This window comes from Sorex fumeus, unplaced genomic scaffold (genome assembly GCF_029834395.1).
Source record: "Sorex fumeus unplaced genomic scaffold, SorFum_2.1 ptg000075l, whole genome shotgun sequence".
Classification (NCBI taxonomy): Eukaryota; Metazoa; Chordata; class Mammalia; order Eulipotyphla; family Soricidae; genus Sorex; species Sorex fumeus.
Genome location: NW_026606132.1, coordinates 8,028,350 through 8,052,193, shown reverse-complemented (window position 1 = coordinate 8,052,193; position 23,844 = coordinate 8,028,350). Strand labels below are relative to the sequence as shown.

The 23,844-nt window shown below is 46.0% G+C and overlaps 1 protein-coding gene across 3 annotated transcripts in view; it reads left to right on the top strand.

Moving 5' to 3' along the window:
• The first annotated feature begins 9,547 nt into the window (after positions 1 to 9,547).
• ARHGEF6 (Rac/Cdc42 guanine nucleotide exchange factor 6) overlaps positions 9,548 to 23,844 on the top strand; it is a 171,451-nt gene continuing 157,154 nt past the window's right edge. For 2 of the 3 annotated variants that reach the window (XM_056130216.1, XM_056130215.1), the window contains exons 1-2: positions 9,676 to 9,855; positions 11,640 to 11,723. In XM_056130216.1, the coding sequence (XP_055986191.1) occupies positions 9,691 to 9,855; positions 11,640 to 11,723 (249 nt within the window). In that variant the 5' untranslated portion in view covers positions 9,676 to 9,690. Of the gene's footprint in view, positions 9,856 to 11,639; positions 11,724 to 23,844 lie in introns of all 3 variants that reach the window. The other variant, XM_056130214.1, reaches the window with a different exon arrangement.

Sequence of the window (23,844 nt, the reverse complement as noted above, 5' to 3'; positions counted from 1 at the left end):
AGCTGTGCTCAGGGGGCCATCTCAGGTGCCAGGGACCAAACCCAGGTTGGCCATGTGCAAGATGAGCACACTACCCACTGTACTATTGTTCTGACCCATTGAGACCAAGTTTCATGGTAAGGTGACAGGTACCTTCAACTTTAAAACCTCCCCTATTGGGGGTCATTTGCAGCATGTGTAACGAGATGACTTGAATCTCCTGATAACAAAGACTATGGATCTCAATGAACTTCTGACTAGACATGATCACGGATATGTAGAAAATCTATCATAAAGAGAAATAACCCAGTGATAGAGAGATAGCACAGGGGTGAAGATGCTTGCATTGCATGTGGCCAAACCAGGTTCAATCCCAGCACCTCATAGTCCCCTGCCTCATGCTGGGAGCAACCCGAAACACATTACTGGTAGCAACTCTAAAGCCTGGACAAATATGGTGCAAAACCTCACCCCTGAAAAAAGTGAAAACCTATATATAAACAAGTGGGTTGTTTGCCCCTCTCTGAATATAATAAGGTAAAGGTAAAGGCCCTCCCGTTGATCGTCGATTTGCTCGAGCGGGCCCAGTAACGTCTCCATTGGAGACTTTGTTGTTATTGTGTCTGGCATATCGAATACTCTCGGTAGCTTGCCGGGCTCTCCGAGGGGGGTGGAGGAATCGAACTCGGGTCGGCCATGTTGGCCGCTTGTAAGGCGAACGCCCTACCCGCTGTGCTATCGCTCCAGAATATAATAAAAGCCATTTAATTTTCCACTTTTGTTTATTTTTTGGCTATTTGGATCATGTGTGGTGATGCTCAAGGACTACTCCTGACCCTGCACTGAGGAATTACTCCTGGCAGTGCTGGGAGGAACATATGGCTTGCTGGGAATCGAACCCAGATTGGCCACATGCAAAGCAAATGCCCTCCCCGCTGTGCTCTCACTCTGGCCCCAATTTTCCGCTTTTTGAAAAAGTTCTTGGATCACACCTCTCGATGCTCAGGGGTTAGTCCTGGCTCTGCAGTCAGCAATTACTTCTGGCAATGCTCAGGGGACCATATGGGATGCTGGGGATTGAAACTGGGTCAGCCACATGCAAGGCAAACGTCCTGCCTGCGGTACTATCACTCCAGTTCCTAATTTTCCTCTTTAAATAGCTGAATTTTATACTGGCAAAGCTTTTTGCAGGTTTTTTTGTGGGGGCTGTTAGGACCACACCCGGCAATGCTTGGGGCTTACTTCTGGCTCTGTGCTCAAGTACCACTATGGCAGGGCTTGGCAGATCATGTGGGATGCTGAGGATCAAATCCAAGTCAGCTGTGTGCAAAGCAAGCACCCTATACCTTGTACTATCTGTCCAGCTCCCAAAGTAGAATTCTTCCTGATGAAGAGTACTGGACTAATGTGGGATTGGCTAGTAACAATTGTGGGGGGGAGGGAGGAGAACTATAATCAACACCATAGATAAAAATATATAGCATCAGAAATAAGAATAATTCACAATAATCTCAGCCCAAAGCACTCTGATAAGCCTCCTCTCCACCCTGCACTAAGAGCAGGCGTCAGTGGAGAAGTGGCTTGCTGCTGAGTCAGTGGAGTTTGCTGGCTATGCCCGTAGGAACTCGTTGCTGATGTGCCCTTCTCTTGAGTCACAGGGGCGGTGTCTCACTAGAGACACTTGGCACAGAACTGCCAAAAGCTGGTGTTGGAGGAAGCTGCTATCCACTGTGCATTGAGGAAGCCAATACTGTAGTAGGGGAGCACTCAGAAAGCGGGGATGTCCCCGAAGTCTGCGGAGAGAGCACACAGGAAACAGGAAGTCAACCCCCTTCTTCCTGCCATGTCACTCTACCACCAATTACTGACAAAACTTCCTATCACACCTCTTGGCGAAGGGAACACTATTTCAAGGTCCAAAGTCCATTGTCACAGCCTTGGCAGAAAGAGGGCCCAAGAGGGAGGGCTCAATAGGTCGAGCATGGGCTTTGTGTGAAGGAGACTTGGGTTTGATCCCCAGTATTGCATCATGCCCTGAGCACCTCTAAGACTGACCCCTGAGCACAGAGCCAGGAATAGTTCCTGAATACTGCTAAATTTGGCCATTCAAGCAAAAAAAAAAAAAAATAACAAGAGACTGGGGCCAATAGTACGGCGGGTAAGGAGCTTACCTTGCACAAGGCCACCCCTATTTGATCCCCCACATCCCATATGATCCAATGAGCACTGACAGCAGGGATTCTTGAGTACCCAATCAGGAGTAATCCCTGAGTACCACCAGGTGTGGGCCAAAACCCAAACCAGACCCAAAGACACAAGAAATAATAAGACAGAGAGATAATTTGGGGTCATACCCAGCAGTGCTGGGGGCTACTTTCAGATCTGTGCTTGGAGGTCAGTCCTGTAAATTCTCAGAGGACCTTATGATACCAGGAATGGCACTGAGCTCAGCTGAAAAAAAGTGTCTTAACCCAGATACTGTGTCTTCAGCCAAGATAATGAGTCCCTTGAGGCAGGAAGTCAAAGAATGGTAGGAGGGGGCATACTCACAATTTTGTTTTGTTTGGCTTTTGGGGCCACACCCAGCAGTGCCTAGGGATTATTGCTTCTGGCTCTGTGTCGAGGAATCGTTCCTGGTACGGCTCAGAGAACTATATAGGATTCTGGGACTCAAACCAGCTTTGGTTGCATGCAAGGCAAGTACTGCTGTACCTGCTGTACTATTACTTCATCTTCTTAAAAATTTTTAAAGTCAAGTGTGAAACAAAAGAGCTAACACTCAGTGGAACTTGAGTTTGATAAATGGTCATCGACTTTGACAGTGGGAAATGGTGTTATTTCTCCAGGAGAACAGTCCTTAAAAAGCACAATAGCTTAGATTGGATAGGAGGCATTTAATTTTATTTCAGTTATATTTACTTAGTTGGAGTTTGAGGGCCACACCTAATGGTGTTCAAGACTTATCCCTGGTTCTGTACTCAGGGATCACTTGTGGTAGTTTTCTGGGGATCATTGAAGTGCCAGGGATTGAACTGAGGTCTGCCGCATGCAAGGCAAATGCCTTACCACCTCTATCTCCAACCCCCAGCATGCAACTTAATCAACAATTGACATTGATTCCTGCAGAGTGTGTTTTTTATAAAATCTGGCCTATTTTGGCTGACATAGCTCTCATTTTTTTCTTCTCCCTCACAAGAGTGATTTTTATTGTGGATGGTTGTTTATAATTACTACTTCAGGTTGTGAACAGCCTTTGAGGATTTTTGGAGCAGGGTGTTATCCTGTTAAAGAAGCGGTTTTGGTAAATGAACTGAAATTCTGGGTGAGAGTTCATTAGGAGCAGAGGATGAAGATGGAAAGGCCCAGGAGAAAGCCAATTCATGGCCCGGAGAATATGACACCCAGGATCAGAAATAGACTGAAGACTCACAAATAAATCTTGGAAGAGATCAACAAGCTGCCGAGTTGCCTCCAGATCTTGAACCAGGTTGAATCTCATTTCTGGGGCGTCCCGGTGGGGGAGATTTGGAGGACTCATTCACCCAAACAGCTGAAAACCTCCAGAACCCAATAGCTGCCATACTCACGGCCAGTCTTCACAGGCTCATCCCTGAGTGGATCTGTTGAAAAACTCAAGTATGCAAAATCTCCAGGCAGGCTCTCATGAGGTCAGGGATAGGTGACCTCCCCTCCCATCCCCCTGTTATTCTGGGAGCCTGGCAATCATGTCCATGAACTGCCTCTGGCACCAAAGCAAGCTCATTAACTGGCCATGATTCAGCAACTCACAAATAAATCTCAGAAGAGATCAACAAGTTGCAGAGATGCCTCCAAACCCCAAAGTCACCATCCTGTTAAAAATTTAACTCCAGCTGTATCACCTTATTTAAAATTTTAGAATTCCTGGAGCACGACATTTCATACACTATACTATGGATATACCAGGAATAGAACACTACATCGAATGGGATATAAGGTATAAGGCAACCAATCTTGATTAAAAAAATATTAGCGCTCAGACTCAACTTGTAACAACATGTTATTAATCTCTTATACAATGGCTTAATGGCTCCAGGGTGAGATTGACCAACCTTTTTTTGATCATTTTAGAGAATTTTTCATAATGAACAATACAAAATGAATTATTTAGGACCTGTTATTGGGACGGGCTTGGGTGGTGATTGGGAAAATTAGAAATAATGGTGGTGGGGAGGTGTAATGGTGATGGGATTGGTGCTGGAATATTGAATGTAATAAATTATTGTGAACAACTTTATAAAAATAAAATAAAATATTTAAAAAAATAGATTAGGGCCCTTGCCCTTTCCACTCTGGCTCCTGTGTCAAGTTTGTTCATGTGTTGCTAGTGTTAGTAACCATTAAACTGTAACTCACCTGACTGTGAGTCCCTGAGTTCTGTATGTACCATTAGCATACACTACTCCCAATGTTTGTATTTCAACGTTTTTTTTTCAATTATTGTGCTGAGAACTTTTATGTGTCAATGTTAGAGCAATTATCACCAAGGCAGACTCTATTCTAAAAGAGAGATTTTATTGGAACATGGCCATGAAAGTATTAAGAATGTTAAGATCTTGTATGTAAGAAATATTTTAGAAAACAAAATGTAAGCACTAATAAGTTCATTTCAAACTCAAAGTAGTGGTCTCACATTTTGCACTGTCACTGCACTGTCCTCCCGTTGTTCATCGATTTGCTTGAGTGGGCCCAGTAACGTCTCCATTGTGAGACTGGTTGTTACTGTGTTTGGTATATGGAATACGTCACCGGTAGCTTGTCAGGCTTTGCCATGTGGGCGAGATACTCTCGGTAACTTGCCGGGCTCTCCGAGAGGGGCGGAGGAATCGCGGAGGAATGGAACCTGGCTCGGCCGGCCGGCCGTGTGCAAGGCAAATGCCCTACCGCTGTACTCCAGTCCAGGTCTCACATTTTATTTTATTTTTATTTTTTGGGACATACCTGGTGATGCTCAGAGCTTACTCCTCTTTTTTTTGTATTTTTGGGTAACACCTGGTGATGCTCAGGGGTTACTCCTGGCTCTGAACTCAGGAATCATTCCTGGAAGTGCTCGGGGTTCCATATGGGATGCTGGGAATCAAACTCGGGTGGCCTGCATGCAAGGCAAGTGCCCTGTACTCTGTATTATCTCCCAGGCCCCTGGTCACACATTTTATTTTTTGTTTTTTTTTTTTGGGGGGGGGCCACCTGAGGCAGTTCTCAGGGTTTACACCTGATTGTGTTTTCTTCTATCAGCACTTAAGGAATCATATGGGGTACCGGGGGTTGAACCCGGCTCAGCCATGTGCAAAGCAAAGGCCCTCCCTATTGTACTGTCACTCTGGTCCTTGGTCTCACATTTTAAAATGGGAAACAACATTGCTTGGGAAATTGAAATTTCTTTACTGTACAAATGAAGTAGGCATTTTGAGATCTTTCCCTGATGTCCAGGCCTTTCTCTCTTTGCTTCCTGTGTATGACGTCACCCATCTTGTCCTCTCACTGACCTTTCCGATGAACGATGTCACTCGTCCTGCTCCTTGGTACTCTGAGAGGCCCTGTGCCTTTTGTTGGCTCCTGGTCTGAGATCTGCTGTCATTGTCTGTCGCTGGAGCTCTGTGGCCTGCTTCAAGGCATGTTGTCCCCCAAACTGCTTTCCTGTCATCCCCCAGGGCACAAGTGAGGAGTCAAAGAGGAAGGGGTGGGGTCAGAGCTAGTATAGCTGGTAAGGTGTTGTTTACCTTGCTTCTGGCTGCCCCACGTTCGATTCCTGGCATCCCATATGGTCCCCTGAGGGACACTACCAGGAGTAATTCCTGAGTGCAGAGCCAGGAGTAACCAGGGAGCATCACCGGGTGTGACCCCAAAATCCAAAAATATAAAAGAGGAAGGGATACACCCTTTCAGGGTTGCATTCGTTCTCCTTAGCCACTTTCATTTTTTTGACAGTCAGCTGTAAAATGCAATTTATTATATAGCTCCCCTCATGTAGGTGAAAATTCAAATCATGACTGATTTCTTGGAATCCTCTCCCCCTCTCCACTTTCACTGTAATATTAGGTCCAGAGTCTTTCATAACATTTCCCCCTCCACATCCTATCCTTCCCCTCACTGCCTACCGCCCACCACATTCTATCCCCCAGCTCATTAGCTCCTTTCTTTTTTTTCTTTCTTCTTTTTGGTTCACACCTGTGATGCTCAAGTGTTACTCCTGGCTGTGCTCTCAGAAATGACTCCTGTCGGTGCTCAGAGGACCATACGGGATGCCAGGGATTGAACCTGAGTAGACTGCGTGCAAACACCTTCCCCACTGTACTATCATTCTTGCTCCTTATTAGCTCCTTTCTATCTCTACCTGCTTCCCTACCCAGCCTGGTTCCCCTGGTCGGCAATGCTAGCCATGCACCATTGTCCTATTGTCCCAGCATTCCTTGCTTTCTTCACATTTGATCATATCAAACTGAACTTTTTGGGTTTTTTTTCCCTTTCTTTCTTTGGCATTTTGGATCACACTTTGCAGTGGTCTACACTCAAGAATTATACCTGGTGATTCTTGGGGGACCATATAGGATGCTGGGAATTGAACCCAGGTTGACCATATGCGAGGCAAACACCCTACCCTCTGTCCTATTGCTCTGACTCCACAAACTTAACTTTCAATCATCATATTAATAAAACTGTCTACTCTGCTTGGAAGAAGTGGCCTTGTCATTCTGGTTTTACTTAATTATTTAGAGTGATTTCCTTTAGCTAATGTCTATTTAAATGTGACAGATTTTTATCCAGGTGACCTTAGTGGGCTCAAACCTATGGCTGTGTTTTTGAAATTCCTCAGGATTTGTTCTTTATCAGAGAATGTAAATAATATGTCATTAATACCGTCTGCTTTGTCTGTACAGTACAATTTGAGTGAGTAATTGTGAAAACTGTCCAAATGACATATAGAATTGTGCTTAAGTGACTGGATTTGAGAATGACATATAAGTCACTTAGCAACAGATGGAATTTTGATGGATTTTTTCCCCATTATGTAGGGTTGGCCATGGAGCAAAAGTCAATTAAAATTTTTGATTGAGCTCCTGAGCACAGCCGAATGTTAGCCAAAACCCAAGCACCAACAAAAAACAACAGGCCCCTCAAAAATATATTTTGATTGACTACAGTTATTTTGCTTTTAAGTATTATTCATGAACATTCAGAGGTCAGATCCTTGCTACCGAATTATCAATAGAGGACTGGAGTGATAGTATAGCAAGTAGGGTGCTTGCCTTGCATGCGGCCCACCTGGATTTGATCCCAGCATCACATATGGTCCCTTAAACCTAGCCCAGAGTGATCCGTGACCACAGAACAAGGAATAAATCCTAAGCACAGCCAGGTGTGGCCCTAAAAACAAAAAAACAGATAAAAAAGTATACAAAATAGAGGCTGGAGTGATAGTACAATAGGCAGGATACTTGCCTTGTACATGACCAACCTAGGTTTGTTCCCTGGCATGGATATGGTCACCTGAGTGCTCCCAGGAATGATCCCTGAGCACAGAGCCAGAAGTAAACCTGAGAACCATGGGGCACGACCCCCAAAACAAATAATCCTCCAAAATAATATTTGCTCCAAGCCATTCAAAATAAACAAAAATTCTTTTTATAATCAACTCAGCTTCCAGGACACCATATGAGCTCACTCATTCATTTAGTTAGCTTTGGGTGCTTGGGATTGAACCCAGAACCTTAGTTATAAGAAGCACGCACTCAACCACTGAGCTACATCTCCGTACCGTCATTCGGCATTTTTGAACATCTACTGTGTACCAGGATATCAGGCACTCTGCTGGAAACAATATTATTGTTGCTTTTTTTTTTCTGGCAGGGGGCATCCAGCTGTGCTCAGGGCTTATGCCTGGCTCTGTGCTCAGGAATGATTCCAAGTGTGGCTCAGGGAACCATCCGAGGTACAAGGGATCACTTGATGCTAGTGCCCTACCCGCTGTACTAGTTCTCCAGTCCCTTTGGTTGTTGTTGGTTCTTGAGCTACACCCGACAGCATTCCGGGGACCATAGGCTATGCTGCTCATGACTAAGTCATTGAACTTTTTCTCTGGCCCAAAGGAGCAGTATCACACAAAATCAGAAAAGACTCCTCCAGGGAGGCTACGTACTGGTGAAGGAATAGATAAGTGTTGTGAACATTTAGAGCTCAGATCCTTGCTACTGAATTATCAACAGAGGGCTGGAGTGATAGAATAGTAAGTAGGGTGCAAGTAGAGACAAGTAGGGGAAACTTTGAAAATATTGAGTAGGATCATTTAAGCTGATGATTTGGTTGTGCTGAAAGGAATTCAGAAGCTCAGCTGACACCCCTGCATGCAGGAGGGTAACGCTGGGTAGTATGAGGCATTTCCCATTCTGAAGCTACGGAAGGTGTTTTTCTTAAAGACTTCCCACTAATATGACCCTTTCCACTGACTTGGAGAATGTGGGAGAACAGTAAAGACCTCTCGTGATGGACCAGTTGTGCCCCTGTGTGCACACAGATGCATGTATGTTCTGAAAAGCAGCAGTTTTTAATGCAGAGTGTGCTTTTTTGTTGTTGATGGAGAAACAGCTGTCCGTCCTGTAGGACAGACAGAGGACAAGTGTTCTTTTGTTCACGAGCAGTCTGTTTTCAAATGTTTTTCACCTGCTTAGGAGATTGTTTCTGAGCCTGTGCTGAGGGTACCGCAGCTGGATCGTGGAGTGGAACCCGGTCCAGAAAAAGAATTGCTAAAGAATGCAAGTAAACAGGATGTCAGATGTTATCCTTAGCCTATTTCCCTAAACATAGCTTTTTGGCTGCAAAGTAAAATGCCATTCTCCTAGCTTCTGCTTGTACACAGTGATGGTGACAGCAGGCACAATCTTCCTTTACTTGGCACATTGTCACCGTGAGACTCAACGTGTTTTGAGAGGAATGGTCGTGACACACCGTCTCGGGGAGAGAGCAGGAGGCCACCATCGGGCCGATTCTGGGAAGGATTTTCTCGGCCTACTACCTCCTTTGAGCCTTTGGTGCCAACACGGCTTCCCAGGAGCTCCAGAACTGTCTGACCTCCGAGCCAGTTGGCACCTACCTCCTGACAGAAGCCAGATTTTCACTGGGGTGAGACTATTTATTGACAGCATTTTCCCAGACGGGCCTACGAGTGTCTTATTTCCAAGGTCCCCTGAAGTGCTAGCTCACCTCTGTTTTCCAAGATCACTGGCTTCCTTCACTCTCCTCCCTCCTCACTTCCTTCCCGTAGAGAGTCTTGCACTGGTGTGTGTGTGTGTGTGTGTGTGTGTGTGTGTGCGTGTGCGCGTGTGTATTTGGCAGGGGTGGGGGCCGGTTTGTGCATCTCATTTGCAGCTTCTGCTTTTCTCCTCATGACTTTGTCTTGCAGGGTCTGAAAGAACTTGGGTGTCCCGGGATTTTTTCTCCCCCCCTCCCCATTTCTTCTCTCTCCACCTCTCTGAGCCTGAACTCAGCTGTTGTCTCAGTGCTGTCAGTTCAGTGGGTTCCTTCCACCGTTGCTTCAGAAAACTTGTTTTAAAGCTTTGTTCTGCGAGCCCCAGAAGAGAAGTCATAAAAAGGAAGCCAAGCGCAGATGCAATCACGGATGTGGCTGAGCCCTTCCAGCCACCCCAGAGAGCTGTTCAGAGCGTGCCGTCCCTGGTGATGAATCCAGAAGAGCGAGTCGTGACATGGCTTATATCCTTGGGAGTTCTAGATTCCCCCAAAAAGACCATCTGTGATCCGGAGGAGTTCTTGAAGTCCTCGCTGAAAAATGGGGTAGTGCTGTGCAAACTGATCAACAGACTTCGGCCTGGTTCTGTGGAAAAGGTAAGGGGGCTCCGGGCCAGAGACACCAGTCAGGACGGTGCCTCTTGGCAACATGATGTAGGGTCCCAGGCCTTCTCGCTTACTTTCTCCTCTCAGTCCTTCCTTCTGGGGGTTTTTGTCCTTTGCCAAAGTCTGAAAGTGAAAGGGCGTCCGTTAGTCATTAGTCTCCAATTTGAATGTAGAGAAACTGGTTACAACTGGCTTTGTGTGTGTGTGTGTGTGTATGTGTGTGTGTGTGTGTGTGTATGTGTGTGTTGGGAGGGGGAACAGAAATTCACCCCTATCACAAGATCTCTCTGTCATGGAGATCATGGAGATGCAGGTGACATCACCCTGTGTAGTGAGGCCAGGTCTGAAACTCGCCTTAGGTCCATGTGAGTCGGTAGACCAGAGGGATAGTCCCGCACAGATATGCACGATGTCGATGGGCAGTTGTGGGAAAGCCAGGGTTGATTTGCTTTTCAAAGAAATCCAAGAGTGCGAAGCTGGAGAGAGAGTTTGGGGCTGGAGAATACAGTGGGGAGGACACTTGCCTTGTACACGGCCGACTGGGGTTCCATCCCCGGCATCCCATATGATCCCCTGTGCAACATTAGGAGTAATTCCTGAGTACAGAGCCAGGAGTAACCTCTAAGCATCACTGGGTGTGAGCCCCAAAACTAAGAAGAGCAATGCAACCATTGACTGGAGAGATTGTACACTGGGTAAGGCAACTGTCTAGGATGTGGCTCCCCGGGTTTGATTCCCTGCCCTTCAGATGGTACCCTGAACTTGCCAGAAATGATTCCTGAGCACAGAGCCAGGAGTGAGCCTTGAGCGTAGCCAGGTGTGACCCCAAAAACAAACCAGAAAAATTCAAGAGTCATGGCAAGAGAGACTCTGGGAACTCAGAGACACAATTCCAAATGTCACAGAAGCTTTGTCCAAGAGAACCCAAGTTGTGTCAAAGGCAACATGTTTTCAAAGTGAAACTGACCTGAGTTTTCTTTAAAAATTCAAAATGGTTCATTTTGTCCACCCCTGATGACAAGGACCGGGTCACTTCTACACTAGGCATGATAAATAAACTTCAAGGTAGGACTTAGGAATTCTTTTTTTTCCCTCTTTTGTTCTTTTTGTTTTTGGTGCCACGCCTGGGCGTGTTTAGGGTTTACTCCAGGCGGTGCTCAGGCGCTAGGAAATTGTACTAGGGTCAGCTGTATACAAGGCAAGTGCCTTAACCCTTGAAGTACCTCTCCTCTTCAGCTCCGAGAATTATTTCCTTACGATCAGGCAGGAATGTGCGGGTGTGTTCTTGCCTTTCTGAAGTGGGCTGCATTTTCATAGAGGGCCAGGTTTAGAGATCATGGCTTCAATGTACAAGGTCAAGATAAAATGGGGCAGGGGTGGGGGGTGGGGGGGGAGCGGGTTCAAATGTAGAGATCTCTGGAAATAAACATTGAAGGGAGGGAAGTCAGGTTAATACCTTAAAGCTAGAAGCAGCAAAGGGAAAAAAAACCCCTGCCTTTCTCCAGTTTGCTCGCTTCTCAGGCAAAGGGGACAGAAACGTTCAGTGACTTTTGAAACAAAGCCCTACCAACCGTTGAGCTATTTGCATCACTTCCTTCAGGGGTTATTTCTCTTCCTGGATTGACAGCAATGCCCCCCCTCCCCCTCCCCGCCCCCACCCGCCCCAGCCCTGCAGGAAAACCTTGGGTGATTTAGTTTTTAAGCCCAAGATGAGTCTGGCCAGCTTGACCTGCAGTGGCACACGCTCTCGGTGACATTTGACCATATTTCTCTAGTACTGCCTGGAGCCCCAGTGTGAAGCCGACTGCGTCGCCAACATCAGTGACTTCCTGAAAGGATGCAGCGGCCTGCAAGTGGAGGTAAGCTGACTCAGGTGACCTCCTTCTTGTCCACCAACTGGCTCGCTGATTTCCCTGGGCGACAGAGGTCACCTCTGACGGCAACCAGGGAGGAGGTTGTTGGTCTCCAGCAGAAGCTGCTTAGTTCCTGCGTGTCAGAGTCCAGTTCTCAAGCAAAACAAAAGCCCAACCACAAAAATTTAGCCAGAGTGTCTTCACAGGGCTGCAGCAGTTGTGGGAGCTCCAGGTTCAGTCCCTTCCACCAGGGATTTTTCCTGGTTCAGTGCTTAGGGGTCGCTCCTCGTGGTGTTCTGGGACCATATGGGGTACCGGGGATAGAACCTGGGTCGGCTGCATGCAAGGCAGTGCCCTCCCCCACTGTATTATGGCTCCAACCTTCTGACATATCCTGGACCCTGGAACGCAGGCCTGAATAGTTTGTGCAGTGGGCTTTTCTTTGGAGGGGGACCAAGCACATTAAGGGGGACAGGTATCCCTCTGACGTGGGAAGAGAGAAAAGCCATTTCTCCCCTGGACACTTTATTAATTTAATTTATTCATATTACAGGTAGGGCGTTCGCCTTACACGCGGCCAACATGGCCGACCCGAGTTCGATTCCTCCGCCCCTCTCGGAGAGCCCGGCAAGCTACCGAGAATATTCGATATGCCAGACACAGTAACAACAAAGTCTCCAATGGAGACGTTACTGGGCCCGCTCGAGCAAATCGACGATCAACGGGAGGGCCTTTACCTTTACATTTACCTTTACATTTTAATTATTATTTGTGTTCTTTGGGTCATACCCAGCAATGCTCAGATGTTACTCCTGGCTGTGCACTCTGGAATTATTGGCAGTGCTTGGAATGTCGGGAATCGAACCCGGGTCAGCCCTACCTGCTGTACTATTGCGTCGGACCTCCGCTGAGGCCTTAAAATACCAAGGAATCTGGTGCTGAGGCAAAAATGGCCTGTACTATGGCATGATATTATTCTCTTTTATGTATCTCTTATGGTGTGCTTAACGGTGCTATCATTTGACCTGACTATTAAGTTACATCTCTTGTCTCTGTATTTTGACCTATAGGAAGGGCATGAGAGGTACCTCATGAGATTGTTTTTCTTGGTGGGGGGAATAATTAAGGATCAAATGAATAGCTGGGCAAGTGGTTCAGTGGTAGATTCTGCATGTGTGAGACCCTGGGTTGTATCCCTGGTAACATACACACATATACACAAGCTCTAATCTCAAAAATCTATGAACTAATATATGAAGCATGCATAGCAGACACAAAGGAGATGAAAGGTATAGACATATATTCGTTATTTTTTGGGTAGAGAAATGTTAGTTTTGGTTTAAGCATGAATCCTGATGCTAGAATTCTTGAATTCAAATTTCAGTTTTCTCTCACTCGTAAGGTAAAGGTAAAGAAAGGCCCTCCCGTTGTTCATCAATTTGCTCGAGCGGGCCCAGTAACGTCTCCATTGGAGACTTTGTTGTTACTGTGTTTGGCATATCGAATACGTCACGGGGAGCTTGCCAGGCTCTGCCGTGCGGGCGAGATACTCTCGGCAGCTTGCCGGGCTCTCCGAGAGGGGCGGAGGAATCGAACTCGGGTCGGCCATGTTGGCTGCGTGCAAGGCAAACGCCCTACCGCTGTGCTATCGCTCCAGCCCCAGACCCTGACAAGAGTATCAATGGTTACTGCACTTTGAAACTGTCAGAAGGTATATGGAACTTCTGTGCACAGTTTTTTTTGGAGGGAGTATACCTGACTGTGCTCAAGGTTTAGGTCTAGCTCTACACTAAGGGATCACTAATTTTTTTTGCTTTTTGGGTCACACCTGGCAATGCACATGTGTTACTCCTGGCTCTGCACTCAGGAATTACTCCTGGCGGTGCTCAGGGGACCATGCTGGGAATCAAACCCAGGTCAGCCATGTGCAAGGCAAATGCCCTACCCGCTGTACTATCACTCCACCCTCAGAGATCACTCTTGATGGGCTCAGGAAACCATATGGAGTTCTGGGGGTTGAACCTGGGTTGGCGACTTTTAAAGCATAAACCTTACCATACTATCTCTCTGGTCCCTTCTTTGCAGTTCTTTTTTTTTTTTTGCTTTTTGGGTCACACTTGGCAATGCACAAGGGTTACTCCTGGCTCTTCACTCAGGAGTTACTCCTGGTGGTGCTCAGGGGACCATATGGGATGCTGGGAATCAAACCCGGGTCGCCGGCGTGCAAGGCAAACGCCCTACCCGCTGTGCTATCTCTCCAGCCCCTTATAATATATTTATTTATTTATTTATTTGCTTGAGCGGGCCCAGTAATGTCTCCATTGGAGACTTTGTTGTTACTGTGTTTGGCATATCGAATATGACACGGGGAGCTTGCCAGGCTCTGCCGTGCGGGTGAGATACTCTCGGTAGCTTGTCGGGCTCTCCGAGAGGGGCAGAGAATTGAACTCAGGTCGGCCATGTTGGCTGCGTGCAAGGTAAACGCCCTACCACTGTGCTATCGCTCCAGCCCATGAATATAAAAATATATTAAAAAATATAAATATATATAAAAAAATAAAATAAATTTCTTTAAAAAAAGAACTGCAGGGCTGGAGCAATAGCACAGCGGTAGGGCGTTTGCCTTGCACGCAGCCAACATGGCCGACCCGAGTTCGATTCCTCTGCCCCTCTCGGAGAGCCCGACAAGCTACCGAGAGTATCTCGCCCGCACGGCAGAGCCTGGCAAGCTCCTCATGACGTATTCGATATGCCAAACACAGTAACAACAAAGTCTCCAATGGAGACGTTACTGGGCCCGCTCGAGCAAATCGACGAACAACGGGAGGGCCTTTACCTTTACCTTTATTTATTTATTTTTGAGTTACACCCGGCGATGCACAGGGGTTTCTCCTGGCTCTTCACTCAGGAATTACTCCTGGTGGTGCTCAGGGGACCCTATGGGATGCTGGGAATCGAACCCGGATCAGCCGTGTGCAAGGCAAATGCCCTCCCTGCTGTGCTATTGCTCCAGCCCTGCAGTTCTTTTTTTAAAGAAATTTATTTTATTTTTTGGGGGGGGGACACACCCAGCAGTGCTCAGGAATAACTCCTGGCTCTGCACTCAATAATCATTCCTGGTGGGCTCGGAGGACCATATGGGATGCTGGGGATCAAACCTGGGTCAACCACAGTACAGCAAAGGACCTACCCACTGTTCTCTGCAGTTCTATGAATACTAGATGAGGCAGAAGTACCTTCTGGTTCTGGCATTGTTAAAGAATAAGTCATGGCACCAAAATCAATTTTCCTGAGTGCTCACTCTCCTTTGAGCACCAAAGCTGTTTTTATCCACTCTGGAGAAGAATCTTCCCACAAAGTATATCACAAATGCCTGTCTTCTCTAGGGCCCTGAACATATTTTGATCTCTCTCTTTTTTTGTCATTCAAGCTGACCGGAACAGTGTTTGAATATGTCAGAAATAAAATCTGGCATTCTGGCCCATGCTTGCTCTCATTTGACTTCGGTCAGCATCTTGGCTTGGTCAGTTATAGCCTGTGTGACTCTGGGAAAATTTCCTTGGCTCTCAAAACTCCAGTGTCCTCATCTGGCTAGCAGAGACAGGAATATTATCTACAGCACTGGATTGTTTTCAGGAGCAAATGAGATCATGCCTCTATAGCACTCAGATGTCGCTGTGTTGGGAGATGTGAACAGAGCCGTTGTCCACAGCCACCGTTATTAGTGGGAAGCAGTGCATGCCAAATTAGGTCTATTTAAAATATTTTTTTTATTAGTGAAACACCTTGAGGTACAGTTGTAGACTTACAAACTTTTGTGCTTGGGTTTCAGTTATATAATGATCGAGTACCTATCCCTTCACCAGTGCCCGTTCTCCACCACCAATGGACCCAGTAGCCCTCCAACCCCCCACCCCATTCCCCCCCACCATGCCCCACCTCTGTGGCAGGGCAATCCTTTTTGCTCTCTCTTTTCTTTAGGGTGTTGTGGTTTGTAATAGAGGTATTGAGTGGCCATCATGTTCAGTCTATAGTCTACTTTCAGCATGCATCTCGCATCTCGAGTGAGTCCTCCAAACATCCTTTACTTGGTGTTCCCTTCTATATCTGAGCTGCCTTTCTCCCCAGCATCTGCTGCCAGCTTCCAAGCCGTGGAGCAGACCTCCTGGTACTTATCTCAACTATTCTTGGATGTTCATCTCCCATTCTGTTACTTTATATTCCCCAGATGATTGCAGACTTTCTACGTCTGTCCCTCTCTTTCTGACTCATTTCACTAGCATGATACTCTTCATGTAGAATCACTTGTATGAAAATTTCATGACTTCATCTTTTCTAACAGCTGCATAGTATTCCACTGTGTAGATGTACCAAAGTTTCTTTAACCAGTCATCTGTTCTCGGGCACTCGGGTGTTTTCCAGATTTTGGCCATTGTGAACAGTGCAGCAATGAACATAGAAGTGCAGATGTCATTTTGACTGTACTTTTTTGCCTCTCCGGGATATATTCCCAGGAATGGTATTGCTGGGTCAAATGGGAGCTCAATTTCTAATTTTTTGAGAAGCCAAATTAGGTTATAGGGGCCAGGATGATAGCCCAATGGGCTGAGTGAATGCTTGGCATGCAAAAGACCTGGGTTCCATCCCAGGCATCGCATGGTCTCCCAAAAGCTGCCAAAAGTGACCCCTCAAAACAGAGCTGGCAAGATTCCCCCAAGCACCATCAAATTATGTCCCGAAGGTTATCAGGGGCCACTCTGAGGTACTGTCTAAGTCTAATCGCATCGATATGCACGGAATGAGAGTGAAAGCTGAGCCGGGCAGCAGGCAGCGGCCAGGAATACTGACCCTCAACTGTCTAGCTCCCAGGTAGCTAGGAGACGGGGCTAAACATAAATATTTGCAAATGTCACTTTAGATAAAAGTGTCTCTCAGAACTGGAGTGCTATATAGCAGCAAGGTGCCTGCTGGGATAGGACAAGCTTTAGCAACTTGTGTTGATGCTGTTTAAATGTCCCCAAAGTGAGAGAAGCAGGACTTGCCTATTGCCCAGAGCACACTATTATTTTATCAAAAGAAAGAGGGCCAGCTCGGGATGGTCAGTTTGCAAATGCAGGAAGGTGGAGCCAGGCGCCTGGACATTGCACACCAGAGGAATAGCTGGCAGGCACGGGCAGTTACACTGGGATACAAACACATCCTATCTCGTTCTGTTTGTGGTGCTGGGGGGTTGAATCCTGGGCCTCTGAACTGCTTCTTTTTGGTCCCTCTGCGGTCTCTCTGGCAGTTCCAGAGAGCCCTGTTTTTATTTTTTAATTTATTTAAAAAATTTTTAAATAAAAGGTTTTAAAAATTTTTTTTAAATAAAATTATTCCAATTTTTAAAATTTTCATAATTTTATTCACTTTAACTGATTACATTCAATATTACATTCAATATTGGGCTGGAGCGATAGCACAGTGGGTAGGGCATTTGCCTTGCATGTGGCTGACCCGAATTTGATTTCTCCGCCCCTCTCGGAGAGCCCGGCAAGCTACTGAGAGTATCCCGCCTGCACGGCAGAGCCTGGCAAGCTCCCTGTGGCATATTCAATATGCCAAAAACGGTAACAGCAAGTCTCACAATGGAGATGTTACTGGTACCCACTGGAGCAAATTGATGAACGACGGGAGGACAGTGCTACAGTGCTATTGAATATTTTAACACCAATCCTACCACCATTACACCTTCCCACTAACATTATTTTGAATTTTCCCATCACCATTCCAGCCTGCCTGCGAGAGGCAGATGCTAGATAATTTATTTTCTATTGCTTATTATGAATGTCAGGGAGGTTGTGCATTCCTGGAATTCTAAAATTGTAAATGGTCGGGCTCCAGAGACATCTCTGTAGGGAGCTAATCCATTTCAAGATTCATGTTGGAGTCTCTGGATCAAGGCCCTTGATGTGCTGAGATGGTGTCCGGGGGCAGATCGTGGGCGTGACAGCCAAGACCCCAAGCAGGTCTGTCTCCGCTGCCCCCATATGGCTTGGAGTCTTAGTCCCTGAACCCGCATACCTGGGTTTTCCTTCTGGAAGCTTGTGGCCATCATGGTTTCATCTGGAGCGGGCAGAGAGGGCACACCTGTACCATCTGAGATGCCCAGGTGGAATTGGCACTGTATGGGTTCCGGAAAGATCTTCGGCAGACAGCTCTGGTTTTGGTTTGTGCTAGTGGTACCAGGGATCGAACCCAGGGCTTTACAGATATGAGGTATCCATGAGCCACAGCTTTACCCAGAAATGGTTTGGGTTCTTGTGTGTGTGTGTGTTTGTGTGTGTTGGATATTATTTTGGAGCCACACTTTGTAGTGTGCAGGGGGTATTCCTGGATCTGTGCTCCTGAATGGCGCCCCGAGGTGCTTAGGTTACCATATATGGTACCAGGGATTCAAACTTGGGCTGGCCTCCTGCAAAACAAGTGCCTTCAGCCCTGGGCTATCTCTGCGGCTCTGTTTGTATTCTCTTAGGACTTCAATGTATGAGGGTCTCCAAAGCATGTCACAACTAGTAAGCTATCTGGGCAGGGTGCTGAAATTCAGTTCTGCAAACAAAACACTCTGAGTTTCCTCCTCAACTCTGATAATGTCCTTTGAAACAAAAGATTTAAAACATTTTAATCTTTTTTTTTTTGGTGGAGAGGGAGGTCAGACCTGATGAAGCACAGGGATCACTCCTGGCTCTGCACGCAGGAATTACCCCTGGTGGTGCTCAGGGGGCCATATGGGATGCTGGGAATCAAACCCGGGTTGGCCGCGTGCAAGGCAAACGCCCTACCTGTTGTGCTATCACTCCAGCTCCAGATTTAAAACATTTTAAATAAAGTTATATTATCTAGTCCCTTTGGGGCTCATGTTTTAGGTATCATATCTAAGAAAGTGTCCCTAATCTAGGTCATGATGACTGACTTTCTCTTTTTTTTTCTTTTTGGGTCAACCTGGCGTTGCTCAGGGGTTACTCCTGGCTTTGCACTCAGGAATCACTCCTGGCGGTGCTCGGGGGACCAAATGGGATGCTGGGAATCGAACCTGGGTCGGCAGCGTGCAAGGCAAATGCCCACCCGCTGTGCTATTGCTCCAGCCCCCTGACTTTCTCTTTTCTTTTCAGAGCTTGGGCTGGAGTGATAGGATATCTGGCAGGGCGCCAGCCTTACACGCAGCTGATCAGGGTTCCATTCCCAGCATCCCATATGGTCCCGTGAGCCCACCAGGAATGACCCCTGAGCACCGGGCCAGGAGGAAGCCCTGAGCGGTCCCAAATAAAAATAAACCAAAAAAAGATGATACTTTCTTTCACTGAATTGATTCATGTAGCAAGTTTTCAGACCAGAAAGCACAAATCCTCCAATTTCGTTCTTTATTTTCCAAATCCTTCGGACAATTCTGGATCCCATGAACACTCATATCGATTCTAGGATCAGCTTCTCCATTTCTGTAAAAGAATCAGCTGGAATCTGGGCATACATCATATGTATACACTCCTCCCTACCCCCCGCCCCCGTGGCTCACTGGGAAAGTATGGCTATCTTGCCAACAGTAAATCTACTGGTCCATGAACACAGAATGGCTTTTGCTTTATTTAGATCTTTAAATTTCTTTTTTTATTTTATAAATTTATCGAATCACCGTGAGACCAGGTACAAAACTTTCAGGTTTAAGTCTCGGTCATACAATGAAGAATCACCCATCCCTTCACCAGTGCACATTTTCCACCACCGAAAACCCCAACATACCCCTCATCTCACGCCCTACCTGTGTGGCAGATGATTTCCACATTATTCTCTCTGAGATCTCCAAGCCTACTCAGATCGGGGCTGAGCATCCTCCACCCAGATCCTCCAAATTCCAGTAGGCGGGGGTCACACCCACCAACTGGCCCCCTGGTGCCGTGTAATCCCATCAATGGCCAAGACCCAGAGACTATAAAACCCAGCTCCCAGAAGTGGACATCTTATTATCTCATTCTTACTTTGGACAAACTGGCAGGCTACCGAATGTAACCTGCCCACAGGGCAGAGTCTGGCAAACTCCCTGTGGCGTACCCAATATGCCAAATACCAGTAACAATGATGGGTCTCATTCTCCTAAAGAGCCTTGAATATAATCTCAGGGCTAGGATGAAGGAGACGTTACTGGGGCCTGCTCGAGGCAATCGACGAATAACAGGATGGTCGTGATCGTGATCGTGATCTCTCTCTACTTTGATTACATTCAATATTACGACACCAGACCCACCATTATTGTTTGGGATTTTCCCCCAATACTCAGTCGGTCTTTAAATTTCTTTCAACAATTCTTGCTAGTTTTCACTTTACAGGTCTTACACATACATGCTTTTTTTTTCTTTTGCATTTTGGGTCACACCTGGCGATGCACAAGGGTTACTCCTGGCTCTGCACTCAGGAATTACCTCTGGCGGTGCTCAGGGAACCATATGGGATGCTGGGAATTGAACCCTGGTCGACCACATGCAAGGCAAATGCCCTACCCGCAGCCCCTTATATATACATTCTTTTTTTTTTGTGAAACACCATGAGGTACAGTTGTAGATTTACAAACTTTCGTGCTTGGTTTTCAGTTATACAACGATCGAGTACCCATCTCTCCACCAGTGCCCATTCTCCACCACCAATGATCCCAGTAGCCCTCCCACCTCCCCACCCCATCCCTCCACCCCGCCTCACCTTTGTAGCAGGGCATTCCCTTTTGCTCTCTTTCCTTTAGAGTGTTGTGGTTTGCAATTGAGATATTGAGTAGCCATCATGTTAGGTCTATAGTCTATTTTCAGCACACATCTCACATCCTGAGCGAATCCTCCAAACATCCTTTACTTGGTGTTCCCTTCTCTATCTGAGCTGCCTTCCCCCCCCCCCCCTTTTCTGCTGGCTTCTAAGCCATGGAGCAGACCTCCTGGTACTTATCTCAACTATTCTTGGGTGTTAATCTCCCATTCTGTTACTTTATATTCCCCAGATGAGTGCAGTCTTTCTATGTCTGTCCCTCTCTTTCTGGCTCATTTCACTTAGCATGTAGAACTTACATATACATTCTTGACTCAATTTACTCCAAAGTATTGTATTCCCTTTGGTGCTATTATAATTGTTTCTTAATTTCCTTTTGAAATTTCAAATTAATTATGTGCAAACGTATTTTGTTTTGTTTGTTTGGGGGCCACTGAGCCAACAGTGCTCAGGGGCTACTCCAGGTTCTGTGCTCAGGACGCATGTGGTAGGGAGGGTTCAGACTTCTAGTCTCTTACTCTGCCAGAGATTCAACCTCAGCCTCTTGCATGCAAAGCAAGCACTCCATGCACGCAGTGTCCCCTCACCTCAGTCCTTATTATTAATGTTGTTATGCTGTGTTAGGTACTGAGCTGAAGGCCGCACACATTAAAGACATTTTCTCTACCACAAAATCAGAGTCATAACTTTTATTTTAAAAAGGATTTTGGGGTTGGAGCTATAGTACAGCGGGTAGGGTGTTTACCTTGCACGCGGATGACCTGGGTTTGATTCCTTACATCCCATAGGATCCCCTGAGCACCTCCAGGAGCAATTCCTGAGTGCAGAGCCAGAAGCAACCCCTGAGCATCGCCGGGTGTGACCCAAAAAGCGAAGAAAGTTTTTTTTTTTTTTTTTACCATTGAGGGGGTTAAAAAATAATGTTACTCCTTTCTTTCTTTTGTGGCTATTATTATTAATATTATTATTGTTTTCAGCCATACCTAGCAGTGTTCGAGGCTTATTCCTGGCTTTGCGTGCTCAGGGATCAGTGCTTTGGGGACCATATGGGGTGCTAGGCATTGAACTCAAGTTGGGTGTCCACTGGACTATTGCTCCAGCTCCTGTGTTTGTTGTGGGGAGTAGGGGTCTTACACGTTAGTTGTGGCATCTGGAATCACAAAGGGCAATGCTTCCAGGTCACACTGGGCATGTGGGATGTTGCTAGGGATTGGACTGTTGGCTTTGAGCTTGCCAGGTGGCACTCTACCACTGGGCCATCCTGGGGATCCCGTTTTCTTAATTTCATACTTAAATTAATTTAAATATTTTATTTGTAAATCAAGTTGAATTTATTTCATATTAATCTAGATTACTTAGCTTAATAGTGATTTCATTTCAGTCTAAATTAACTTAATATTTATTTCATTAAAAATGATTAATTCAGTATTTAAAATATTTTTGCTGATTTTTGGGGGGAGGGCTACACCCAGCTGTAATCAGGTTTTTCACCTGGCTCTGTGCTCATAAGATCATAGGTAGATCAAAACTAGGTCGGCCATGTGCAAGGCAAGTTCCTTAACTGCTGTACTTTGTCTTTAGTCGTACAACTGAGTTTTGTGGTATCCTGATCTTGTGGCCTTAAACTTTAGTCACTTGTTCAGCTCACTTGTTCAGTAGTTCTTATAGTTTTTTTTAAATCCTTGTTGTTTTATTTTATAGATCCTGTCATGTAGGAATAGTAATAGATTTATTCCTTCCTTTTCAATGGAATGTCCTTTATTTGATCTTCTTGCCTGATTTGCCTGACTAGAACTTGCAGTAGTACAAATCCTGAATATAAGTGATGAGAGCTGCTCTCTTGGTCTTTTTGTTTGTTTGGGGCCATACCTGGCAGTGCTTAAGGGCTAATTCCTGGCTCTGGGCTCAGAGATCACTCTTGGCAATCTCAGGGGATCATATGAGATACTGGGGATCGAACCCAGGTTGACCGTGGTGTAAGGCAAGCACTCTACCTTCTGCGCTGTCACTCCTGACTCTGGGTCTCTTGGTTTTGTTTCTCACCTTAGGGGGAAGCATAAGTCTTTACCCATGAGCTGTGATATTAACTGTGAGCGATAGCACAGCAGGTAGGGCGTTCGCCTTACAAGCGGCCAACATGGCCGACCCGAGTTCGATTCCTCCGCCCCTCTGGGAGAGCCCGGCAAGCTACCGAGAGTATTCGATATGCCAGACACAGTAACAACAAAGTCTCCAATGGAGACGTTACTGGGCCCGCTCGAGCAAATTGACGATCAACGGGAGGGCCTTTACCTTTTACCTTTACCTTTTCATATTAATTGTTGTTTTTTAATGCACTTTATCAGGTTGAGAGTGTTTCCTTGTCTCCTAGTTTTATGAGTGTTTTATATAATAAAACTTTTTTTTGGTTTTTAGATCATACCCAGAGGTGCTCAGGGACCACTCTTGGGGCCATGCAGTGTTGGAGCTCGAACCCAGCACCCCCACATGAAAAGCAGGTGCTCAGCCTATTGAGCTATTGTTCCAGACCCTTTTGAGTGTTTTTATTCTGAAAATGTGCTCAATTTTGTCAGATGCCTTTCTGTATCTGTTAGGATCAGCATTCATTTTTCCCCCTTTACTATCTTGATATGTTTTGCTACATTCATTTGATTTTACATATTTTTATTTGTTTGTTTTATGGCCCATACCCAGCAATGCTCAGGGTTACTCCTGGCTCTGTACTCAGGACTTACTCCTAGCGGTGCTCAGGGAACCATATGGGATGCCAGGGATTGAACCCAGACCAACTGCGTGCAAGGCAAACACCCTTCCCACAGTATTATTGCTCTTGCCCTGTGGCCCCTATTATTATATTTTAAGTCAATTTTGCTTTCCTGGGATAAATCATAGTGGGTCATGTTGTAAAAGCATATAGAAATTTGTGCATGGCTGTGATTATTCTTTTTTTTTTTTTTTTTTTTTTTTTTTTTTTTTTTTTTTTTTTTTCCCCTTTATTTTATTTTTTTTAAAGTTGTAGGTTTACAATTTTTTGTGCTTTGGTTTCAATTATACAATGATCAGATACCCATCCCTCCACCAGTGCCCATTTTCCACCACCATGGATAATATCCCTCCCACCCCCATCCCCCCATCCCCCCGTCTCTGTGGCAGGGCAATCCCCTGTGTCCTCTCTCTCCTTTTGGGTGTTGTGGTCTGCAAAAGAGGCATTGAGTGGCAAACATGTTCAGTCCATAGTCTACTTTCGACATGCATCTGCCCTCCTGGGAGGATCCTCCAAACATCCTTTATTTGGTGCTCCCTTCTCTATCTGAATAGCCGTTTCCTCTAGGATACCAGACTGGCC